A 23,123-nucleotide genomic window follows, 5' to 3' on the forward strand; every position below is an offset into this window, starting at 1 on the left:
TTCCTTTTGAAAGCAATGGGTAGGTGGTAAAAAACAAAAAACAAAACAAAAGACAGCCCAACTCTCAAAAAAATACTGTTTTAAGTTATACATTGAAATTTTATTTAAATTAAATTAAAAGCTAGTAGAGTGAAGATAATCTACAGATGCTATTAGAAGCTAACAGAGAAGCCAGCAGAGTCAAAATTACTACTACTTTATTACTATAATGTAATGTAGTTCCTGGTTAAAGCGATGGGTGGGTGGTAAAAAACACAACCCAACTGTCTTTAGAAAGCAGCATTCAAAATCTTACTTTCAATTAAAATAAGATTTAAATAAACTACTGGAGTGAAGAGTAGCTAGTGAAGCTAGTAAAACCTAGCAAATAAGCTAGAGAAGCTAACAGAGAATTGTAAATTTACTCCAATGTAATGTAGCTCCTTTTTAAAAGCAATAAGTGGGTGTTAAAAAACACAACCCAACTCTCTTCAGAAAGCAGCATTCAAAATCTTATTTTAATTTGTATATTTACTCCATAAACATTATTACAAAACTCAGCAAGTTACCAATATTACATTATCACCATACAGGCTTGATCACAAATATTTAAAACCTTTGCAACAGTTACAACAAAACAAAAAAAACAAAATAATACTCAAATAATTTACATGAAAATCTATAAAACAGCAAATTGTTCACAAATTATATTTTTTTCCAAGTTTTCATTTTTTTCTTTGCTTATTTGTGTTTTGCACAGTAACACAACACTCTCACAACAAGATCATGGTCTTATTACAAAACTCCCAACAAAATGTAAATATTTCTAGTTTTCTGTTGATACTTTCATATTTTGGTTTTTAAAACCAGAAACTTGTCATTGTATATCCTTTCCACTGCCCATAGAGGCGCATAAAAGGTTACTCACACACACAAATACTTCACAGCACTTTCTAAGAAAAATATACACTTACAAAATATGTTACAAATTGGCACACAAAAAATATACAAGATTTTGTAGTGTCAAGAGTTCATTAAGATTCCTTCTGGTAACAACTCTAGACAGTATATATAAAGCTCGGTAATCTTTTAATGAAAAGAGCAAAAGTAATTCCAATCAGTGTCAAAGAATCATGAAGTGAATACATCAAACATAACATTATAATATACATTCATAAAGAGGGTTAGGAACCTAATCTATTTTGCATTTCTTTTTTTTTTTTCGTTAACACTGGTGAAATGAAACATACCGAAAAATGAAAATAAAAAAATCGAAACTGAACGGTAAAGAAAAGAAAACAATTGTCAGCTTTCTTAGCACCATTAACATGAGGCAGCTCAACAGTGGCACATTTTAAAAACAAACCGAAAAAAAAGAAAGAAAGAAAATTATGAACTCAGAGAAGTACATTCAATTTGACAATAGGCAGAAATGAGAGAAGGCAGACTAAATGGGCTTGCAGCCCATGTGGAGCTTCCCATCAGCAGCTTGTCTTGGTCCTAACCCTGATACACTATAGAAAAGAAACAAAGGATCATGGCAGAGAGGAGAGAGAGAGAAAAAAAGAGACACAGAAAGATTGATTACGATTCTTGCCGTATGCAAGCGATCAATTAATATAACCTGTGTGTCAGAACTGCCATATCCACTGTGACAAGGCCTGCTTTAAAATCAATCAATCAGTCAATCAGTTTGTCCGCACATCTCCATGCAGTCTCATGTAATTACTGCTAAAAATGATAACGTTGTTTAAAAGACAGTGAAAATAATTTCACATATTTCTACACAATATACTAAGTGTTTGATTGGATCTGCATTTCTCCTGAAATTCGTTTAGTGTATAAAATCAAAGTGATTTTATTACTGATTAAGCGTGATTGTAATGTTCATTTTTAAGTGGCTTTCTAGATATTTATTTCAGAGCTGTGAGGTAGTGAATGAGCCCAAATTAAAAGAAATGGCCTGTGAATACGCTGGATCAGACAGACGCAATATATATATATATATATATATATATATAAAGAATATATTTCTTTTCAATTTGTGCCTGTATTTAGCCTTAAATTTCTGGTCACAATATTTTCTGCCAGAAGTCTGACCCATTAAACAGGACAATCAAAGATGTAAAATGAAGTAGAATGAAAAGAAAGAAACATTATGGACATTATGTGAAATATGAGCTAAATAATCAGACTGAAAAACGGCAGCGCCATGAAATAAATTACATGAGAATGTCAAGAAAAGTTACTGTTTAAATTACCATTTTTTTCAGGTAAGATAGAAGTAAAAATTCCACATGGAGTGAATGCAAAGACATGCTTTCCTTCATTTACAAGATTACTGTTTCTATTTGTACTGAAAACTGCTTTCACGTTCACGCTGACTGCAATAATGTCCATTCGTGACTGATGTGCGCATCAGAATCTCTACTGCCTTAAATTTCCAGTACAAACAGCTTTTCGGTGAGGCACAGCCCCAAATGACAAATCATCTTCTTGCTTACCCTCAGACATCTGCGCTACACTCTTCTTGGTCCAGAGAAAGCTCATTTGAACATCTCTCTCTTTTTTTTTCATCTCCTTCCTCTACAGTAGCCTTCAGAGCAGATCTCCCCTTTGCCTCTCTTTTGTTGCTTCTCAGTGCCAGGCGATGTTGAGGTAAATTGAATTTGGCAAACAAAGTGGGGGAAACGAGGAGAATTCAGAGTCTTTCTGATTTGGTTTAGTGAGTGGTGGTGTACCACTGCCAGCTGTTGGTGCCTTTCATCAGAGAAGAGAGAGAAAAGTCTCAAATAAAGAATTCCTGTAGTTGCAAGTCTCTGTAAGGAGTCTCCAACCCGAGCAGCCAATATTCCAATGGATAGAAAAGAGGAACAGCCAATATTCACACATATATAAGAGGTCATTTACACAGCATTGTTACTTTTGGCACAATGATTTTAAGATTATAATTATCTTTTTTTCTTTTTTTTCTTTTTTTTTTTTGCAAATATTGCATGTCCCTGTACAACAACATTGACAAAAATACTCTGAGGGTGGAGCTTTTATGAATTTGCAAGGCGTAAAAATGTTAATTTAGATAACCAGTTCCTCTAAACTCCAGAAGAAGAAAACAAAAACTTGACAAAAGGAAAGGGGGAGCCATTCCAACTTTGAGGGGGGGGGGGGGAAAGACAATGTCTGATATGTCATCAATACAAAATGGTCCCATCTCGTGTTTAAGATGTCTCGGGCTTAAATTGGGCTCATTTATTGAAGGTTTCCCTCTTGAAATGAGCCAGGCAGTGTATGACGGACAGCAACAACAGGACATCCATATTCTGCATACAAAAACAGATGAGGAGGAGGGGTGCGTAGATGTCACTCAATGCATTTATGTATATAGCTACATCTTTAGGGAAAAGGGAAATAAATATGTAATTCAGGGAAGCTAGTTCTGCTGAGAAAATACAAAAACAAAGTTCCTCAAAAAGGCGACAGAACTTTTTTCAAGGCTTATTTCTCTTTTTCAGACAAAAATCAAACAAAAAAGGAAAGAAAAAAAACGACTATAAGAAGAACAAACAAAGCAGAAACAACAAAAGCAAGAAAAATGCAGCCATGGTCGTTTCAAATCTCAATCAAGCTTGACACAATCACTCAATAGGTAGTTTGCAAAGTACAAGAAGTTTCTCATGCAGATATTAATTTCCTCTTCAGGGGGTTAAAAGGAAGTGGGAGTAGTCAGGGGGAAACGTAGAACTCATGCAGCTCTGGCATAGCGTCAGTGTAGGTATGTTTGGGAGGGAGGGCTGAGCAGGTAGTGGGGGAAAGTGAGAAGGGGAGGGGAGGGGGTACAACAGCAGCTGATAACAAAATATTACCTCAGTTTCTCAAAAGAGGTCATCAGTGCTATGTCCTTATTTGGGTCTCTCTCAGCTCGCTTCCCCTTCAGTGTCTCAATCCGAGGGAACTTTGCACTCGTCTTGTGGCGGTACAGCTTTTTGTGAGCAGGCCCGGGGTTAATAAAGTTGGGTTTATCAAACATGTTACAGCCTAGAGCAAGTTGAGGGAATAAAGGATGAGAGGGGTTGAATTTGGCCTGGTTTTTGCCTCCTTTCCCCCCTGCCTTTCTGCCTCTCCCAGCCCCTGTGAGCACAGCTCCTTTTTTCTTCAGGTCAGCCTCAGTTCCTGCCAAGATTTTGAGGGTCTTTAGGTTGAGACTGTTGGCCTCAGAGGGCATGCAGGCCTCCGACATGGGGTTCCACAGTGGCTCAATGGAGGCCATCATGAACCTTTGGACCTCGGCCATGCCAGAGACAATGTTGGACAGAATATTGGAGGGCTCCTCAAATTCTCTCTGGTCATCCCCCACCAGGCTGTTACTCTCCGACCATCCGGTGCCAGGCCAGTCCCCAGTGCTGCTACTGTCAGTCAGGCCTGTGCCACCTGCCTGGTTCTTTGCTGCCTTACCCTCTAACATGGCCTTTATCTTTTTGGTGGAACGAGAGTTCTGTTTGGGAGTCTTGACCTTCTCTGACTTGGGGGCTCTCGGCGCCCGGACCTTCTTCGGGCTCTGTCCTCCTGCTGTTTGTTTGCAGCTGCCTTTCCTTTTTGACTTTATGCTTTTCGCACCATTCTGTTCATCAAATTCTGTAGCTGCCATCTCCTTTTTATCTAAACCTAAGACATCTTGATTGTTGAAGTTGTGCAGCGGAAACTGGTTGTCCTCCACCGGGTATGCGCTTGCCGTGCGCTCCTGTTGCTGTATGATGTCACAGTTCCACTTTACCTCCCTATTGCAGTCCATGCTTATATCATTCACATCCTGGTATTCTCCAACATTCCCTGCCATCTTCATCTCACGCCCAACAACCTGAGGGGACAGATTTGGGGTCTCAGGAGGGGAAAGCTCTGACAGTGATGAGTGCCTAAACTTGTCAGGGGTGAAGTTAGAGATATCCAGCAGGTCTGAGGACTCCCTGAGTGGGGTAAGGGCATCCACACTCTGCTGAATCACCACTTTAGGACTGCAATGAGCTAAGAAGCTGTCTCGGCCCTCCTCCTCACCCTCTCGCTCACAAGACTTGAGGCTGAGTGAGCTGTAATTGCTGGAGGAGGCTGACAGAGAGCCCACTGAGTCATAGCTGATGAGCCTGCCATTGTCTGTGCACAGGGACCCTCGCTGGTATTGCACCTGGCCCTCCACGCAGGCAGACTGACACACTTGCAGATCTGCCCCGGGCTGCAGCCCAGACTCACTCAGGTAGCTCTTCTCATAAAGCAGCCTGTCAGCCTCAGGGCTCAGCTGGCTGTAGTTAGACACTGGCAGGCTGTCATTCAGGGGAACAGCAGCTGGGAAGTTGTTGGGTAAGATGGGAGTCTCGGGGGTCTCAGGCCCAAAGCTCTGGCTGTGACTTGCACAGAGCTGTGGGTGCCACATCTGGGGGAAGCTGGGGCAGTTCTGAGGAGACTGCTGGAGCTCGGACTCAGAGGGAGGCGAGAGGACGCAGCTCTGAGCGAGCTGCAGAGAAGAAAACTGTTTCTCCTCCAGGGACAGCCCCAGAGAATACTGCTGCCTAGAGGACTGCTGGGGGAAATAAGAGATAGCCGCTCCACCTGAGGAGTCTGTGGCATCTAACAGGGTCTGCAGGTAGCCCCCCGGGATGACAGGGACACCCGTCTCCACCTCCTCTGAGGAGGAGGCAGCTTTGTCAGGAGAGCAGGTGGATGAAACAAAGGGGAATTTCTCCTCAGCGGCTTGAGCGGTGGCGGTATTGTCAGAGAAATGCGGTTTGACTGTAGTTGAGCTAATGCCTGCCTCTTCTAACCCAGCAGTGGGGTCCTCAATCTGTGCCGCAGTGGCACAGGCATCCGTTTCATTTGTCACGCTCCTCCCCTCCTCTCCTTCTGCCTCTTTTATTTTCTTGCTCCTCAGCCTGGCTTCACTTTTGAATTTCCTTATCCTGACTGTTTTATTTCCTCCCAATCTCCTCCCCTCCCTCTCCTCCCTCTCCTGGGAGCGGCTCTTGGCTGTGACTGTGTGTGTGATGGAGTTTGTGTCTAATGTGACTGGGAGGCCTGGGGCTGCTATTATTCCTCCTACCGTGGGGGTGGCCTCTTCTTTAGTGACACCTCCCTGGCCCCGATCAGAGAGAGGGGAGGACTGTGCTGTTGCTGATTGCTCCACAGTGTGAATCCTCTGAACCTTAAGCCGGTTTGCAATCTTGTATTTCCTTTTGGGATGACTAGAATTAAAAGGGCGATGGTGGCGTCCGTTTAGATGAAAACCGCGTTGTTGTTTATCTCTGGCAGCCAGCTTAAGCTGTTCCTGTCTCTCTCTTTGCTTCTCCTGCCAGAAATGCTTCAGAGGAGCCAGTGTCTCATATTTGCTTACTGTGTCGGCATTTAAGCTCACAGTCGCATCCACAGGGTCCAGCTTGCCCAGTTTCACTGACATGAGTCTCTCTCCTTTAAACCTGTTGATGATGATGTACTTGATGACCACGGGTGGCTCTTTGCGGCAGGATTTCCGGCGTTTTTTGGGGCACCAGTCTACATCCTCCTCTTCTTTCTGACCAGCGGGGGCTTTCTCCTTTTTCTCCGCATTTTTCTCACTCTCAAGCGAGTCAACATCATATAAGTAATCATCGCTGTATCGAACCTTTCTTTTGGAACGCAAGCCATAGTTGAGAGGGTTCGAGGGACTGAGGAATCTCTTTGAGTGGCTCTTTTTAAACTTTCCCTCCTGCAGGGTGTCTGAGGACGAGCCAGTGCAGGAGCTGTCATCACTGAACTCCCCTGACTCCTCTGTGGAATTGAAGTCCATTAGGTAGCTGACTTTGGGAGTGGACATAGGCGAGCCGTGGGAACCATCAAGTGGACTCCTAGCACTGCAGTCCCCGGCCTTTCCTTCCTGTGCTCCCTCCAGGATGAGTTCATCAGTTTTGGGCTGAAGATCCTCTGCGGTTCTCCTCAAGACTGCTGCTCCTTCCTCTTTCTTGGCACAGTTGGCCAGGACGCTGGGGAAGAAGTTGAACTGCGTCTCCTCCTGCAGAACATTTGTTTTTTCCCTCATGTTGTCCTGGAAAGACTCATAGCGAATCTTGAGCGAACAGACATCACTGCTTAATGTCGAATCGTCGTCTTCGTCGTCAAACAGATTGTCGACGTCTTCCTCTGAGAAGAGGTTGACCGACAGTTCATTCTTAGAACAAAGGTCCAGCAGTTCCATCTTACTCTCACTGATAAAAGACTCAAAGTAGCCCCAGTCCTGGCTGGCATTAGCCAGCAGAACTTCTTCTCCACTAACCTTGTCTAGTAACAGTCCTTCATACAAATTCTTAGCTGTTGCATCATCTTCGGGGTCATCGCAGTCCCCTGTTGTTTTGTTTGCATCCCCTCTCTTGCCCTCACCTGGGGCTTTTGGCAGAGGAAAGCTAAGTAGCTGGTCAGAGAGGAGCTGTTCTCCATAGTGACTCACTGCCTCCCCCGCGTGGCTCAGGCACTGAATGCTGATGTTGTTGATGTCAGAGAAGTCCTCTCGGCTCACATCCCCTATCCTTACACTTAGACCAGTCTCCGTGTCAGGGTTGGCGGTGGGGTCGTGGGGTGTGTTCTGGATGGCGTTAGGGTCAGTGGCATCACGTGTTTCAATGAAGCAGCCGAGGCAGGTTCGGTTAGGCTGAAGAAGACACTCTTCCGTCAGGCCAGACACGGTGCCAGGCTCCATCATTGTCGCTGATAGAGGGAGGGCAACAGGTAATGGAAGTGACGTTTTCTGGTTGTCTCCTGTCGGCGCCCAGGAGCTTACAGCTGGGCTAGAGAGTGATGAGGGAGCGGGCGTGTGGTGAAGATGGGGGACCACAGTTGGAGGGTCATTGGAGGAAGGGGATACTGTTAGGCCCAGAGAGGGCTCAGTCCCAAGGGGCAAGGGGAGGGCTGGCGATGTAGGAGTGGTCCTCTGATGCGCTGGGCAGGCCTGTTGTGAAGTCTCTGCGTCAGGAGGAGGCGAGGACGGAGGGAGAGCAGCATCGACGAGCCCGCACAGACTCAGATCGCTACTCTGCTCACATAGCCCTGCAGGGGGAAAAAAGAGAAAAGATTTCAGCTCTTTGAAATGTAAGTGTGGAGTTAAATTACATTGTTTTTGTTCTTTTAGTTACCCCGACATTCTTCTAAGCTGCTCAGACGCAATTAGTGTCAATTAACCCCCTAGAGCTCAAAATGTCATTTCATGATGCCAGCCTTAAACATTAATAATTCAGTTTTGGTTCCAGATTCAATAAGAGGTATTAGCAATGTCAAGTTGGACAATTCCTTACTCATTACTTGCTTGATGTTCAAATGTGAAAGCCGAGACTCGGCGAGAAGCAACACAGCCGTAAAGAAATCCCACCAAACTCTGAGAGCACTTAAAACACAAAGAAGATCAAAGATAAAATGGAGTCACCTTTATGTAATGTTAGCATGCTGGCAAAAGTGGAAGTGATACAGAGCTGCAAGAATTTTAATTGGCTTATTTGACAGAACAAAACGAGCAATTGTATCACATGCTTGCAGGTGACAATGCAAAGAGCCTGTTGTCGTTCCTGCCCGAGCAGTATATACGAGATCAAATTAATGCAGCCACCTTGCTTCATGTCCCCCACCCTGCAGTGTTTCTGTGCAGACACAGAACCACTAGCTTTTAAGTAACAAGATACCATTAAATTACACAGACCGACCGAAACAATGACTCAAATGAAAGTAGATTTCGGTGATTTTCCACAGGTCACTTGTGACAATGTCTTAATCAGTTGAAGACATCCATCTGATGAGTAACAATCAAAACTCGCAGAAGTGGCTTGCAGCAGCAGGCAGATCGCTGTGTTTGCTCTGCATAATTAGATGACAGCAGCGGAGGCAGGTATGTACACATGGGACACGACAGGCCCATATGTTGGAGACTGTATAACCAATACCATCCACACCTGCCTCCCTCTACAATCCCAAGCTGCTGCCTTCCAGATATTCTTTAAAACGATGCCAGGGAGAGAAAAAAATAAATAAAATTGAAAACCCTAGCACAGCAATTAATGTGTTCACAGAGGTTAACTAGCAACAACCCCCATTTTAGAATGGATGCGCCTAATCATTATTGAGGTAGTGATAAATGCTTGAGGGGAAGACTGCTTAGCAAACCGTATTCAGCGTTGCTGTATTGGCGGTGAGTAAATCTTTGAATATGGATATGATTTGAGAGTGATTTAATGAGGTAATGAAATTTCTGAGAGCTGGTCTCTACGGGTCTGCGGCCTGCAGACACACCGGAGCAGCCACAGTGCTTACTAAAAGCATGCGACTGCGGTACTGTCACTCTTAATGAAGAAAACCTCTAGAGAAATATCCATCCTCTCTTTCCCTCTCGTCGTCAGAGAACTGTTATAGCAGCAACTCGTCAGAGGCTGCAGAAGCATCACAGCGAGGCGTTCGCCATCAGGTCCTCTCAATCTGTGAGCCAAAATGACCTCAGAGCTAAAGCATGGGACTGACACATGTTCTCTGCGGAGAGTCATGACAGATACCCTTTTTCTACATTTAAGATTGAATACTAGCAAATTTACATGGTTCCTTACTGTAAAGAGGAGGACTACAAAAGGAAACGCTTTCCATTCGTGAGCACACTTCATCTTGAATTACATGTAAACAGAGCAGATTTCCAGCAAGCGGAGACAAGACAAATATAAAGCAGAGATTAGTTATCGCTCGCCCTACAAAGGTGCGAAGCCACCGAAATGAGGAAGTTACACGAAAAGGGAAAGAGGTTATTAACTTCCTTCATCCCTCTGTGCTCACGTGTAACTTAAGCTGCCACCAAATATCGCCGAAAGATTGGTCAAAATTGCCGTGAAACATTAAACTCATATTGAGAAATGTGTTTCCTCTGGGTTTATAATGGATTAACAATCTATCCTGTCCAATGTGTGTGTGTATTGTATGTGCTGAGCGGGGCAGAAAGTGTGTGTGTGTGTATGAGAGGGAGAGTGATAGAGTGTGAGTATTGGCTTGGGGGTATAGTGTTATCGAGAGGCCATCTGTCTCCAGCTGGACCATTAGCTCTTCAGCTGTTCAGAATGTGCCACAGATCAGTCAGTCAGACAGGTATACAAACACACACACACACACACACACACACACACACACACACACACACTGGGTCTTACAGTGATGACTGTAGCTGACAAATCGAGTTTGACATTTGAGGTCAAAGGGGGGATCGGCAGCTTCCTGTTCACTGATATGGTGCAGCATAATGTTACTACAATATCTGAGCTGGCAAATGTAAACAAGATACACATCCAAAATAGTCGCTGCTGCCAGAATTCAATATTTAGCTTACAGAAAGAGTAGCAAAAAAAGAAAAAAAACCAAGCTTTATACACTCTGAGATCCTCCAAGCACGGCTGTACTTTTCTAATGGTGTTATCGGGAGAGGAGCTCTTCGGATAGAAACTGAGGCTGGATGTGACATGGCTCATGCAATCTGGCGTGGACATTCACCACTGAGCATATGGAAGGACCCCGGCTGCTGGCAGGTGGTGGTGATCTTCTGATTCCCAACACTGCCAAGCCCAGCCATGCTAGACAGCCCGATCACTGCCAAACTAGACCAGACCAGACCAGACCAGTTAGCACTCGGAGCTCTCCGAGACACATCTCTTTTTCTAGCCATAACATTCGGGGCTTCGTCCACCTGAGGTAGGCCCAGGCTGCTTTGTGCCAGGCAGCTCTGCACGGTAACAAGCCCATGCCGAGGGACACGGTCACGGACATGAGGGGAGAGACTAGTTGGCGCCTGTGGGCCTGTCTATTAGTGTGTCAGATGCCACACGTGCGCATACACATGTATGCTTTTTTTCTCTTTAATTACATTCCAATTAGAGCTACATTATAAAGCAAAGAAAAACAGAAAAGCCTAAGAATAACAGGAACATCTGTCACTGATATTAAATTAAATTCATGCATCTTCTCCAAAGGAATGGCCAAAGGAACACATTTTTCAGCTATCACAATACGACACACAATGCAAATGAAAACAGCTGACATGGCCTTTTCCCCTTTTGCGATGGCTTTTAGAAAGCATTCCTTTTCCCATCCCCCTTTTCATCCCTTCTTCCACCCTTTTTCCTTCCAACTTCCTGCTTCTTATCCCCATTACATGGAGGCTTTTACAATCGTAAAATGCAGAGCTAGCCATTCTGCAGCTCAGCCACCCGGGGCGTTCAGTCATCCAGCTGGTAGGCCAGCCACAGAAGCCGTTTGCTCCATCTTCACTATATGACATTTTGTGAATGGTGGTGGCGGTTGTGGTAGTGGTGGGGGGGGAATCAATCCGGCCAGTACAGGATGTTCATAATAAGTGGTGAGTAACTGCGGCATGATTCATGGCCATCCTCCTCAAAGAACTGCCCTATTCCTGCTCAATGGAGCTGCTTTCACTCTCTCCTGTATTTTTTTAATGCTCTCATTCCACCTCTCCTCGTCTCTCTTGCTCTCTTTTCCTCTTGCTGCCTCTCAAGGAGTAGGCAAGTGCTGGGGATAATCTGTCTCAGTTCCAACTGAGGCTGACCAGAGCTGAAACACCGAGATAAACCTCATCGAAGGATCAGTGGTGCTTGGTAGATAGAAACTATGGGGAGAAGTAGGTGGTGGGTGAATGACTGAAAATGCACAGCATCAGTAGGGCTTATTGTCCAGTAAAAAGGAAGAGATTACACTGCTAGCTGATTTCTTTTGAGTTAGATTTGGTTTTAAAAACCATTTATACAGCTAACAGAAACGTGGCCCCATATTGTAATGGTTTACACATTCGCCTAGCACTGAAAGCTCTCCAGTTTGATCCAGGAAAGAGACGCAGATCCCTTTGGGTTCTGTCAAAAAAGGCATCTGGTGTAAAACAAAAATAAAAATTCTGCCAAATCAAACATGTGGAGCTAGCAACTGTGGAGACCCCTTGTGAATAAAGCAGCAGCCAAAAGTAGCTCATATACCTTTTAGAAGAAAACATTTGTAAACCCTTTGGAGATACCAGGATTTCTAAATTGATATGTGGTTGCAAAAAGTAAAAAAACAAAATCCAACTGGACTAATTCATAAATAATTGTGTGTGTTTTTCATAGTGGACAGGGAACAAGTGAATTTAGCAAATTGTATAACTTTCCGAAGGTGTTTTGCTGTCTCTCTTCTGGTGCTCTTGGTATGATCTTTGCAAGGAAAGCTACAAAAGTCCTGAAATTCCTCGACTTGGACACAGTTATGTCCATCTTCATAACACTCCTCCTAAAGTCCTCTTAAAGTCCTGTGAAAGTTGGTTCTTTCTTCATGAGGGTAGAATTTGGCACTAACCAGATGTTTGTCTTTATTTGGGGACAGGCTCGATTCCATCTCGCACTCCAACGTCAAATTGCAGACGGTCTTTGGAGTCAGGTGTTCCTTAATCACAACATCTGACTCTGCTGGAGCCTATCCCCCATAAGGGCGAGAAGTGCACTTTGCACAGTTTGTACTTTTTGAAATTCCCTTACTTTCATTAATAAAAAATGCATGAAAAATGCATGTTTTTGTGTGTTACTGATTAACCGTTTTCTACATTAGACAACGTCTAATGTTGACTTTTGACACTTCAGTTTATATCAATAAAGATGTGTTTTTTTTCATGGGTAGCTGCATAGGCAGGGACCACCTTCACTAACTTCTTAGGAACCAACAAGTCATTGCGTTATATAAGCAGGCCTGAAATATGACAGAAACCACTCAGGTCAGACAGGAACTTCAAGAGTTACTCCTCATAGGCTTTCAAGGGGTAAAGAGTTAAGTGAAACTGTGTAGAGTAAATGAAGCTCAGACAACAATGTGCAATGTAGAAATCTTAGCAGTTTCAAAGCATTTGCAACCTTTTTCCTGCAAATATATAATTACTAATCAAGGTTTCGGTTTCTGAGATTTTGCAGAGAAAAAAAAAACAGGAGCCCAAAACTGAACTATAACAAGAAAATAAAATAACAATACAGTTATTATTAAAACAATGATGCAGACCTTTTTTCACTATGCTAATAAATGTGTATGAGAGAATTAATGGCTCCACCCACTTTTATATTTGCAGCTTTTTATGAGAAAAGATAGATTTATATTTCTGAGTTGTGGAAGCATAAGCAGAGAGGATTAACAACAGCTTAAAAAGCTTCAATTAATAATTCTTTTCCACTTTTCATTTAAAAAAAAACACACAGGATGTGTTTCACGCTCCCCATATCTTGTAAAAGAGCTTAAAACTGAGGGTGAAAAGCTAATTCAAGAAAAGCTAATTCTGTGCTATGTGCTAATACTAATTGTCTTTTCAAAGTTTTAAATGTGTTGTGAGAGAAACTGTTGTTAATAAGCTTTCATTTATTTTAATGAGTGCTTAAATATTCTTGGGCAAATTAAAAAAAACTCCTCTCTTCTGCAACCAAGTTTCTCTAAATGTTTAAAGCTGAGAAATAAAGAGCAAAATTAGCGTTCATGTGAGCTACTTAAAAAAACACAAAAAAACACGGTGTTAACGAGCTATACCTGAATAGTTACCTGTGCTCTCCACTGCATTTGGATTCTCGGGTTCTGAAGTCTTCACAATCAATGTGAGACTGCTGTCTGTTAACACATCCATCAATACGGCTCAACGCTGCACCACCCACGCATCATTTTGACTGTCCCACCTGTTGAAAGACAAAGAGAAATAGAAAGAGACGTGAGTAAGAAGGCAATCGGTAAAAAAGGGCGACCGCCATGCGTATGAGGCAGAAAGGCATTAACGGCAGTGCATTAGATTTCATTACAACAAAAGACCGACGCTAAGCACAGACAAACAAAGTTGCGGCGGTTCAAGAAAAAGCTCCAAACGTGATCGAGGCATCAAACAGGCCCTTGGGGCATCAAACAATCACTCATTTCTTCTCCGTATCACAGATTCGTGTCTAAGATTAATTTAAACTTTGCCAACCACGAAAGTACACAAAGAATCGCAGCTTGGATCGCTATGGCAACTGTATGCCATACGATCCTATTTTAAGCTTCATTTAACATTTATAGCAGAGTTGTTAACCTATGCCAACCTTACATAGGCGGCTCTGAGCATATTTGTTTATTGTAATTAGCTGACTCCCTCCCTCCCGTGCGCCTCAGCAGCAAGAAATCTGAAGGAGCTCAAAGAGGAGAGATTAAAGAGATGTGACTGAGGCGGTGACAGCAAACTGTGAACACTGACAATACTTTTTATTGTAGCAAGTGATGGTGAAAAGTGGGGGTGGGGGATGATTGAGAGTACACGCGTGCGAGGGCCGGGTACGGCGTAATACAAAATAACATGTTAAAGGGTAGAGGAGAGAAGAGAGGTTGAAGTTTGTCGGCCTTTTAAAAATAGACACAGTAAGAGGGGCAACAAAAAGAAAGCATATTAATCTGCTGTGATTGTGAAAGAATAATGGCGATAAGAGAGACTCTGGGCTGGTAAATGATGAACATTTGATGTTGTGGCCTCCTGCCTGCTTATATTGTTTTCTTTTTTCCTCTCCTGCAGTCCTCCTCTAGAGGAGTGGTGCTGCAGGATGACAAATGAGCCCAGGGAGGGGATCTAATAACACGATCTCCTTGTGGTGTGAAAAGGGTGGCTCGGAGATTAAGACAGACGGCAGACAATAAGACAAAGGTAGTGTGTGGCTGACTACAACCAACTGCCACCTCTTTCATCCTATTTCTTCTAAATGTCATTAGCTGTTCACTGACCTGAGCGAGAGCGCTACCTGAAGGGAACCCCTGCTTCAGCTTACAGTTGCATACACACCAGCTCAGTGGGTAATTACCTCATGAGCCATCACATCTACTCATGTGTGCAGCAGGTACAGGGACCCTGTAGGTAGACTCAGTTAGATCCTGTTCTTCTCTTCAAAGAGAAGCACTGTTACACCCAAAGCCTGGGCTTAAGTGTACATTTACAGAGCTATGAAATGGTTTTGAGGCCATCTCCTATCAATTCGCCTCACCGAGGAGCTGAAATTCGACATCTGGCAATAAACGTGTCACCTGCAACAATGCGCGAGTTGGAACTGGATATCGCCACCAAACTGGATGACCCGGTTGAGCTGGGCTCAGCTTTTTGGGCATCACCAATGCAACGATCCCGAGGTGAATAGCGAAGCCACAACGGCAACCTATTAAATATAGGCTGTGGCCACCGAGCAATGTGTCTCCAGCATGGCTGTGACACAACACACAGCTGGGATGCTGGTCAAGCCACAGAGGTGCTGCTAGAGTTCAGCACTGAGAGTTGCTTGTGGGTGTGTGTCTGTGTTTATGCTCAGTTGCATGTGTGTTAGATAAAGCCCCAAGGCTGAGGATCCACAGCATCAACATCCACTGGCAGAGGCTGCACATACAATCACATGGAGAGAGGGAGAGAGGAGCAGAGAGAAAATGAAAGCCAGGCATTTAACAACACTCCCAACACCCCTTCTGCCAGCCAGCGCCAGTGCTTCAAATGTGTTTATTTTCCACATTATTCATGATTCTTCTGTATGTCCCCCCCTCACCACACGCGCACTCCACCCTTTACCATCTCCACCACTCTGTCAAGACCTGACGAGAGGCCATTTCAATAATGAAGATGGACTAACTGCAATAGAGAGTGCACATAAATTGGAGCTACAGCCAACAAGCATGTCCAATTTGCCAAGCGGTTAAGCCTGATGTCTGGGTGCAGCTTTAAGAGAGCGCCACGGCTGCCGTCAACAGGTTTGTGCCGACCTGATTCATCCATCCACATCATTAATACTTCACAGAGGGCACCACCATTTAACTCTGCTGCGGGAAACCACTCTTTAAACACCACACATTAGGGCACATAATCACTGTGCACTCATTTCTGTAGCATTCAGCAGGTGTAGGAAAATAGCTAGCACTTCTGACCCCCCTCCATTGTTCTTGCATGTGGGCTGGGGTCCTTTGCACGATGAGAAACTGAAATAGAGACAAAGAGCAGCGAGCGGAAAAAGCCAAACAGAATGATTAGAATTTGATTTATCCTTTTAAACCCTCCTCCACACGCGCCATGTGTTAATATGTAAGCTGGATAACAAGATAAGAACATGTTTACTTGCTCTATATGGAACTTATCAGCGCCACAATCTAATTCCTGCAAGCCTCTTCCCGGGTCTCCGTTTCACCGCATTTCTCCTCGATCCAATTGCATTTCTCGTCAATGAAGCGGCAACGAGAGGGATAGATGGAGTGGGATTGTGTATAATTGCCAAAAACTACAAGGCAAGGTCCCACAGCAGTAGTATATGTAGGTACAAAGGGGCCATTGTGCCAACAGAGGGATAGAGTCAGGGGCTAAGGAATAGATCCCCAACAGAGGAGCTCTCAAAGAGGGCATAGCGCCACAGGGAACACTGATCCAAACAGACAGCGCTGAAATGGCGAGTCCTGTTTTCAGCGCAGGTATACGGTTTCAGAGCAGGTTCACTGGTTGCAGACAGCCTGAGTAACCTGCCTCACACGCAACTCACGGTAATACTCCCGAGCTTGTGAGCTTGCAGCACTACGTGGTAGGACTACAGAGAAGCAGAAATCCAACACACACACACGCAATTGTACACACATCATGAATTTTAAAAATATCACATACTGTATTCACAGACCCACACAGTAAAAGCAGTTTGGACTCGTCTTTCAGGTTTTCTAAATTTGGGAAGAAAACCTTAGTGCTTAGAGCCACACCGTGAACGACACTGAGAATTTAGGTAGCTTTTTTAAAACACACGTGGAAACTCTTCTGCACGCTAGGGTACGACCTGCCCTGCTCCCCTCCAACCCTTCCTTCCGTTTCTCTGTCACAAACGCGAGCTTTGTTCTGTCAAATGGTCAACGGGCCTCCTCGCAGCTCATATGTCAGAGCTCTCCTCTTTCGAGGGCCAAGTGAACCTCAGAAAACCCTTTTTCATTGAACCATTTGCATCAACTCGTGTTGCCACGTCTTCTGATAAATGCTCCAAATGAACACATTGCAAAGACTGCTGCAGATGACCGCCTGCTGAATGCCAACATGTTAAACGAGTGAGCCATCGGTGTTTGCAATTATAGCTGGTCGATATGGCGGCACAGTATTAATCTTTCTTTTAATGCCGTGCTGTAACAAAGGCCATTATGCAAAACCTCATACAATTAGACCAGGAAATACAAGACTGACGTCGAATACGGCGAACACATTAGCAGTGTTGCTAATTTGCACCTGCAGTAACAGTGTTCAGCAGCATTTATGTTTTTGACAGCAACAACTGCTGCATCGCTAGCACCATATGCTTCCCGTGTTGTGCCGCTGTTTTTGTTTCAGCTGCCTCTTCAACACAAAGCTCACACCGGCTAACTCGTGTCATGAGCGTGCTCTGCAGGTTTGGCCTGTGCTGCTGTTGCTGCTGCTGCTGCTGAGGAGAAATCTCAATGATTTTGTCTCTGACACATGGAGAGGGAGGGAAAAAAAAGATTCCTTATCTGCAAATCTTAATTCAATGGTGTTTCCTACACGCGCCTCTGCTACTGTGCACCTTCCTTGTCAGCTGTTTGCTGCTGTATTTGATCCAACATCCTCACCTAAAACCCCCCTGACACGGCCACGGTGATGGCAGAGATACGGCCTGCGCTTGAGATAATCACTGTCAATCATGGGCTGCTGGAGAGCCCAGGAAGCATCTGATAGGTAAAGATTCACTATGAATCAGGATTATAGAGTTGGATCTTTATCAGCGCAGCACAACCTGCAGAGACAGATCTGGACAATTGTAGCTACTGTTACCCCCTCAGGCCTTTGCATGCTCCAAAATAAAGGTGCAGGCCCAGGAGTGTATGGCAGGAGAATGCTCAAGCCATTAATGCTATCTTCCTATTAAAATGACTGCAAGCCTGCTGAAATATAGTATGAGTGACACTGATGACGGGATTTAATCCAAGCTTGCGTGGCCTTAGCGTGCACCGTCACCGTTTTAAATATCTTTGATTACAGTTAATGTTTACTTATTTAGATATTAAGGTAATAAGGGCTTAGACTTCCAAACCTGTGCTTTTAATCTTTCTTTAGCTAAACCTGGATAAAACGCTTTCCGTGTCTTCAGGAATAACTAAGTAAGATCTCTGGTCTCTTGTTGGAAAAGCCGCCGAAATATAATTCAATGCAGCATAATACCGCTTTAATTTCTGTTAAAGTCGCAGCTCGATAAATTGTTTAAGTAAGCGTTCATTCACTTCTAGCCGCTGTGGACACAATACAGAAGCATTAAGGCCTTATTGTTTTACTGTTGTTACTATTGCATTTCATTTCAAGTTGTTTGCTGCCCTGTTTTCACAAATGCAGTAATAATCACACGCAGTAACTACTCCATTAAATGACTTGAGCGAATTGTGCGTGTTATTGCAACATTAATCCCCCATGTCAGGTTTCAGGGTGGGTTTTTTTAATATTAAACAGATAGAAACATAATTTCTTTTATATCATCGCGTGTTCTCGAGGATTTATTTAAAATAATTGCAGGTTATTTTAATACAAGCTCCTGACAATGGGATCATTTAAATGTGCGGAAATGATCGATACACAGGAAATTGCTGCAGATTAAAGGAGGTGTTCTACCCTGGACGCAGCAAAGTGATTCTTCCTATTTAAAATGATTATGGAAACGTATACACTTTGTAACAGGCGGAGATTGCAGATAAGTGGACTATTAAATGACTTAGATACGCAGCATTTAACAATAAAAAAAAACACATTTAGTTTGTTTTCCTATAAAGTGCAGAAACAGGAATGGACTGAGGCTACTTTTCAAATGCAAAATATTACAGACTGCATAGAGCTGCTACACTGTAAAAAATACAACTTGTAATCTTGCAGTTTTGAAGACTTTGACAGAGTTATGCAACTGTTAACAAACTGCAAATGTTTAAACAGAGCAGCAAAGCTGAAAAAGTTCTCTGCAAGCTGTCGATGATTCCCAGGTTTAAGCATTTTGATGCTGAAAGCATTTCACCTCTATTAGCACGCTTTACTCTGCAGTACCCACAGAGCAGGGATGTCAAGCTCAGTTTACATCATGCCCCACATGGAGCCCACTTTCATCTTAAGTGGGCCAGACCAGTGAAACCCATCCTTTCTCTCAGTGTAAAGGAGTTTAACTGTTTACACATTCAACATTTAATCCGTAAAATATCTCAATATGAGAAAAAGTCCAATTTCAACATTACATCTCAGTTTTCCTACATGATATAGAATCTCTGCTGTATTAAAGAAAGAAATCTGTCAGCATGAGTCTTTGACTGTAAAAGTCTGTAAAATTATATTAAATTTTCAGGTAGCACATTGACCAGATTGTCCTGTAATTATAATGCAGGACATTTTTTGTTCATTCACAGAAAATACTCTTTCTTTAAATTTTGCACCCATTGTAAAAAAAAACAAAACAAAACAAGACTTTTAATGTCATTTCATTGTTGATCTATTACTTAATTACTTTGGTGTAATATGAAATACCATGGGTGAGGCTTTTATCAGGAGGAAAGCTGCAAAACTTGTGAAAATACAGTTTAAAGTCCATCCTTTATAACCTTATCTGCATTTTCCAAAGCCTTCCAGTGGACCGGATTGGAGTCTGTGTCAGGCCCATTCTGGTCCCTGGGGCTTATGTTTGACACCCTGCCATTTCCTGATTCCTGAAAGAAAATACTGTTGACTTTTCAGCACTGAAAGGTGTTCTCGTCTGATGACATGACCGCCTGCCGTGTGGTCGACTGGTTACAGGCATGGCAGGCTGCTTGCTTTCAAAAACAAAACTCAAACTCTAAGAGCATGCTGCCAGATAAATGGAGCGTGTCTAGACGTAAAGCCATCTCCTTATAAGCTATCCTGCCCCTTGATGGCGTCGACCCGCTTTGTTCACAAGCATTAACAAAAAATGCACAGTGAAAAATATGTATATACGCATGTATAATCATCATTTTCACTCATAGCTGTAATTTCATTTTTCTGAGTAACTGTAACAGATTGTAATTACCTCTCCTTTGTAGTTTAATTACGCGACACAGTTAACTACCTACCACATGGTACATTAATTTTGCATGGTTTGATATTTACTTATACTGTTTCTCTTTTATCTTCTATACATCCCGAGCTCTCCAACAGTGGGGTGAAGAAGACAGTAAGAGATAAGGAAAGGAGAAAAATAAGTAGAGGGAAGGTCAAGAGTGAGGAGGGAGACAGCCTATTACAATAAATCCCTCCGTGCCTCCAGAGACTGCAGCAGCATGTGTTTACAATACTGCTTCATTCATACATGGACCGCTGATCAGTCAAAACAAGGTTACTGCTTACCAAAAAAAAGAAGAAGAAGAAATATGGGATGGGGCAGCGCCCGGTGAATGGCAGAGAGAAGAATGGCAATAAGGCAGGCAGTAGGCGAGGTGTTAAAAGTTGATTAGGTTGTTAAAGGTCATATAGTCAGGCCTCATCAGCTGTCCCAATGGAGCACAAGAAGCAGCTCAGGGCCTCAGCACTGCTGCTAATGAGACAGAAGCGATGGCATCCTCACTAACATATGGATATATCCTGCTTCCATGTACAGCAGTCTCCTTATGGTATATAAGCGCATAGCAGTACCCAGTTAATGTGATGACATTAACAAAAAAAAAATGTCGACCAGCCTGAGGCTGTTATAACAAGCCCAGTACAGAGCGCAGAGGAAGGCTGTGTGAGGCGTGTAATGCTAAATTATTTGATCACTGAAACTAGAAATGTATGGTATGTTTGAACATGCTTATACACACAAAGCGTGCACATACACACACACACACACACACACACACACACACACACACACACACACACACACACACACGGTAAACCATAAACTTCCACATTACAGATTCATTTGCTCATTTGAGCAAATCTGCGTTTGGTCCACCCACCGCTCTTGAAGGGTCAGTCTTATGAAACAATTGCGTATTTAATGAGGCTCTGCATACAAGCAACTCTGTGCACGAGCTCAAACACACACATACACATTCCCATACACACTCATTATGTACGCAGTGCTCCCACTCAGTACAGTTAAAAAGATGCTGATGTATGAGTAACTGCTGATAAATACAGAAGATGCTTCCACCCCCCAGAAACACGGAGCCAAAACTAACAATCATGACCATCGCTTCGATCTCCTGACTGACACACACAAACCCGAGCGCTCTCACGCTTGCACAGAGAGCATGCATCAAATAATCTTTGCTGCAACAGCAACGGAGATGCAATTATCTTATTTCCAACAGGTGCATTTATTAGAGCTACGCTTCATTTGCTTTGCTGAATCTAAATCAGGCTCTGCAGACTGGGGGCTGTTACTTCAGCGCTGACGCAATGACATAATGTCCTGCAGGTTTACATTCCTGCAAAGGCCCTCTGTCAATGCCTGTTTCTGCCACAACGATTCCTGTCAGGCACGCTGTGGGCTGAGTGATCGATATTTTTTATTACCACCACTTTATTCAACCTTTCTCACATGCGCGCTGGAATAATGGACATTTATGCAGTTTTCATGGTCACTACCTACTCTTTCTTTGCATTCGAGCAAATGTGTGCCATGCTTACAGATCTGTGCGTGTGTCTGTGTGTGCTCCTTGCTATGAACAAACACGCACTAGTCTTTGTCTATGGCTATGTATTGCCTACAGGTGTGTATGTGTGTGTGTGTGTGTGTGTGTACTAACATTTATACTGTGCGCACAAGTGTGCATGCTACGCACGTCTCCTCATGTAAGAACTTAGAGTCCCTCATAATGAGAAGCCCTTAAAGGTGAGGCTGGATCACAAGGAAAGGGCATCAGAGGAAGTGATGATGGTCGCTATGGTGCTGGCCTCCGTGTCAGGCAATCACAGCTTAGGGGGGGGGGGGAAAGCACATGTAGCAACACAGAAATATACTGTACCATTTTAATTCAGGCTCTGCAAGAACAGACCTGCCTACAGCAGAGACGGTGGAAAAAAGCAAAAATCACACTCAATATCAGTGTTGGCTACAACTGCCGAGAATGGCTAATCAATAGAGCAGTGCACCTATGGGAGACATGTTCCATTAAGTCTGTGGGTCAATGTGTTTGCCAGCAGATAGCACTGGTTTATTTTCCCTGATGCTTGTCCCCATCCCCATACCCCACATGCTTGATTAGCTGCCCTACTTGGCTCCATTGATGTGTATCAGTGATCACCTCCGGAGTCCTATCAGTCAGTGACTCTCGAGAAGGCAGAGGGTGAACACATGCGACCTGTGACCTCTGCCCTCTGCCCCCCTGACCCCGAATGACCCTCAGTTAATTAGTTGCGTGTTTACCCAACACCTGCTTCACTTCCAAAACCACTCTTTTATCTAAAATACAAAATCACGGACACAAATACTGTTGATGATTTATGATGCAGGGGAGGATTGAATATTGAGCAAGCTAGCTAAGAGACAAAAGACTGCAGCCAAATTTCAGCTATCCAACACACGTTATTGGGCGCTTTGAAGAAAATGTGGGTTTATTTTTGCATAACTGACCATCGCTCTTTTTCTTTTTTATCTTCATCGTTAAAAGCAAGGTGTTTTGTCAACACGTGCATGACAATCACTGCGCAGGCTGAGAATATGCACCCATCACAGGAGCTAATAATTAATGAAATGACCTCTGAAGGCTGCACCCAAAGCAAGCCCCTCTCATCCCTGCCACACAAACACACACACAAATACACGTGCACGCTACTAGAATGGAAAGGCTGCTGGAACCTGCCAATTATTCTCTACTTTACTGGACCCTCGCTACATCAGAGGTGTGATTGGAATAACAACCATCCACCGAACCACGCAATTCTCCATTCCCTGTAGGGCAGCACTGAACCAGCAGGGGAAGAAGGAAGGGAGCGTGAAGGGATTGTCGCGATGATGAGGAAGAGGGTGCATACAAGACAGAGGAAGAGGAGTTGTTGGGGGGGTAAAAGCAAACGCTAAGGATTACATGAGGAAAGGGGGAGAGGGGAAGAAGTCAAAGCTGGGGCTCCCTGGCAACATGCAGAGGCAGAGGCTGGT

The 23,123-nt window shown here is 43.7% G+C and overlaps 1 protein-coding gene across 1 annotated transcript in view; it reads right to left on the bottom strand.

Moving 5' to 3' along the window:
- Positions 1-484: 484 nt before the first annotated feature.
- The window catches only part of nexmifb (neurite extension and migration factor b), a 51,413-nt gene continuing 28,774 nt past the window's right edge, over positions 485-23,123 (bottom strand). The window contains exons 2-4 of the mRNA XM_039616927.1: positions 13,564-13,694; positions 3,843-8,037; positions 485-2,739 (exon numbers count right to left, since the gene is read on the bottom strand). Coding sequence (XP_039472861.1) covers positions 2,553-2,739; positions 3,843-8,037; positions 13,564-13,645 — 4,464 coding nt within the window. The 5' untranslated portion in view covers positions 13,646-13,694 and the 3' untranslated portion in view covers positions 485-2,552. The remainder of the gene's footprint in view (positions 2,740-3,842; positions 8,038-13,563; positions 13,695-23,123) is intronic.

The sequence above is a fragment of the Oreochromis aureus genome, linkage group 2 (genome assembly GCF_013358895.1).
Source record: "Oreochromis aureus strain Israel breed Guangdong linkage group 2, ZZ_aureus, whole genome shotgun sequence".
Classification (NCBI taxonomy): Eukaryota; Metazoa; Chordata; class Actinopteri; order Cichliformes; family Cichlidae; genus Oreochromis; species Oreochromis aureus.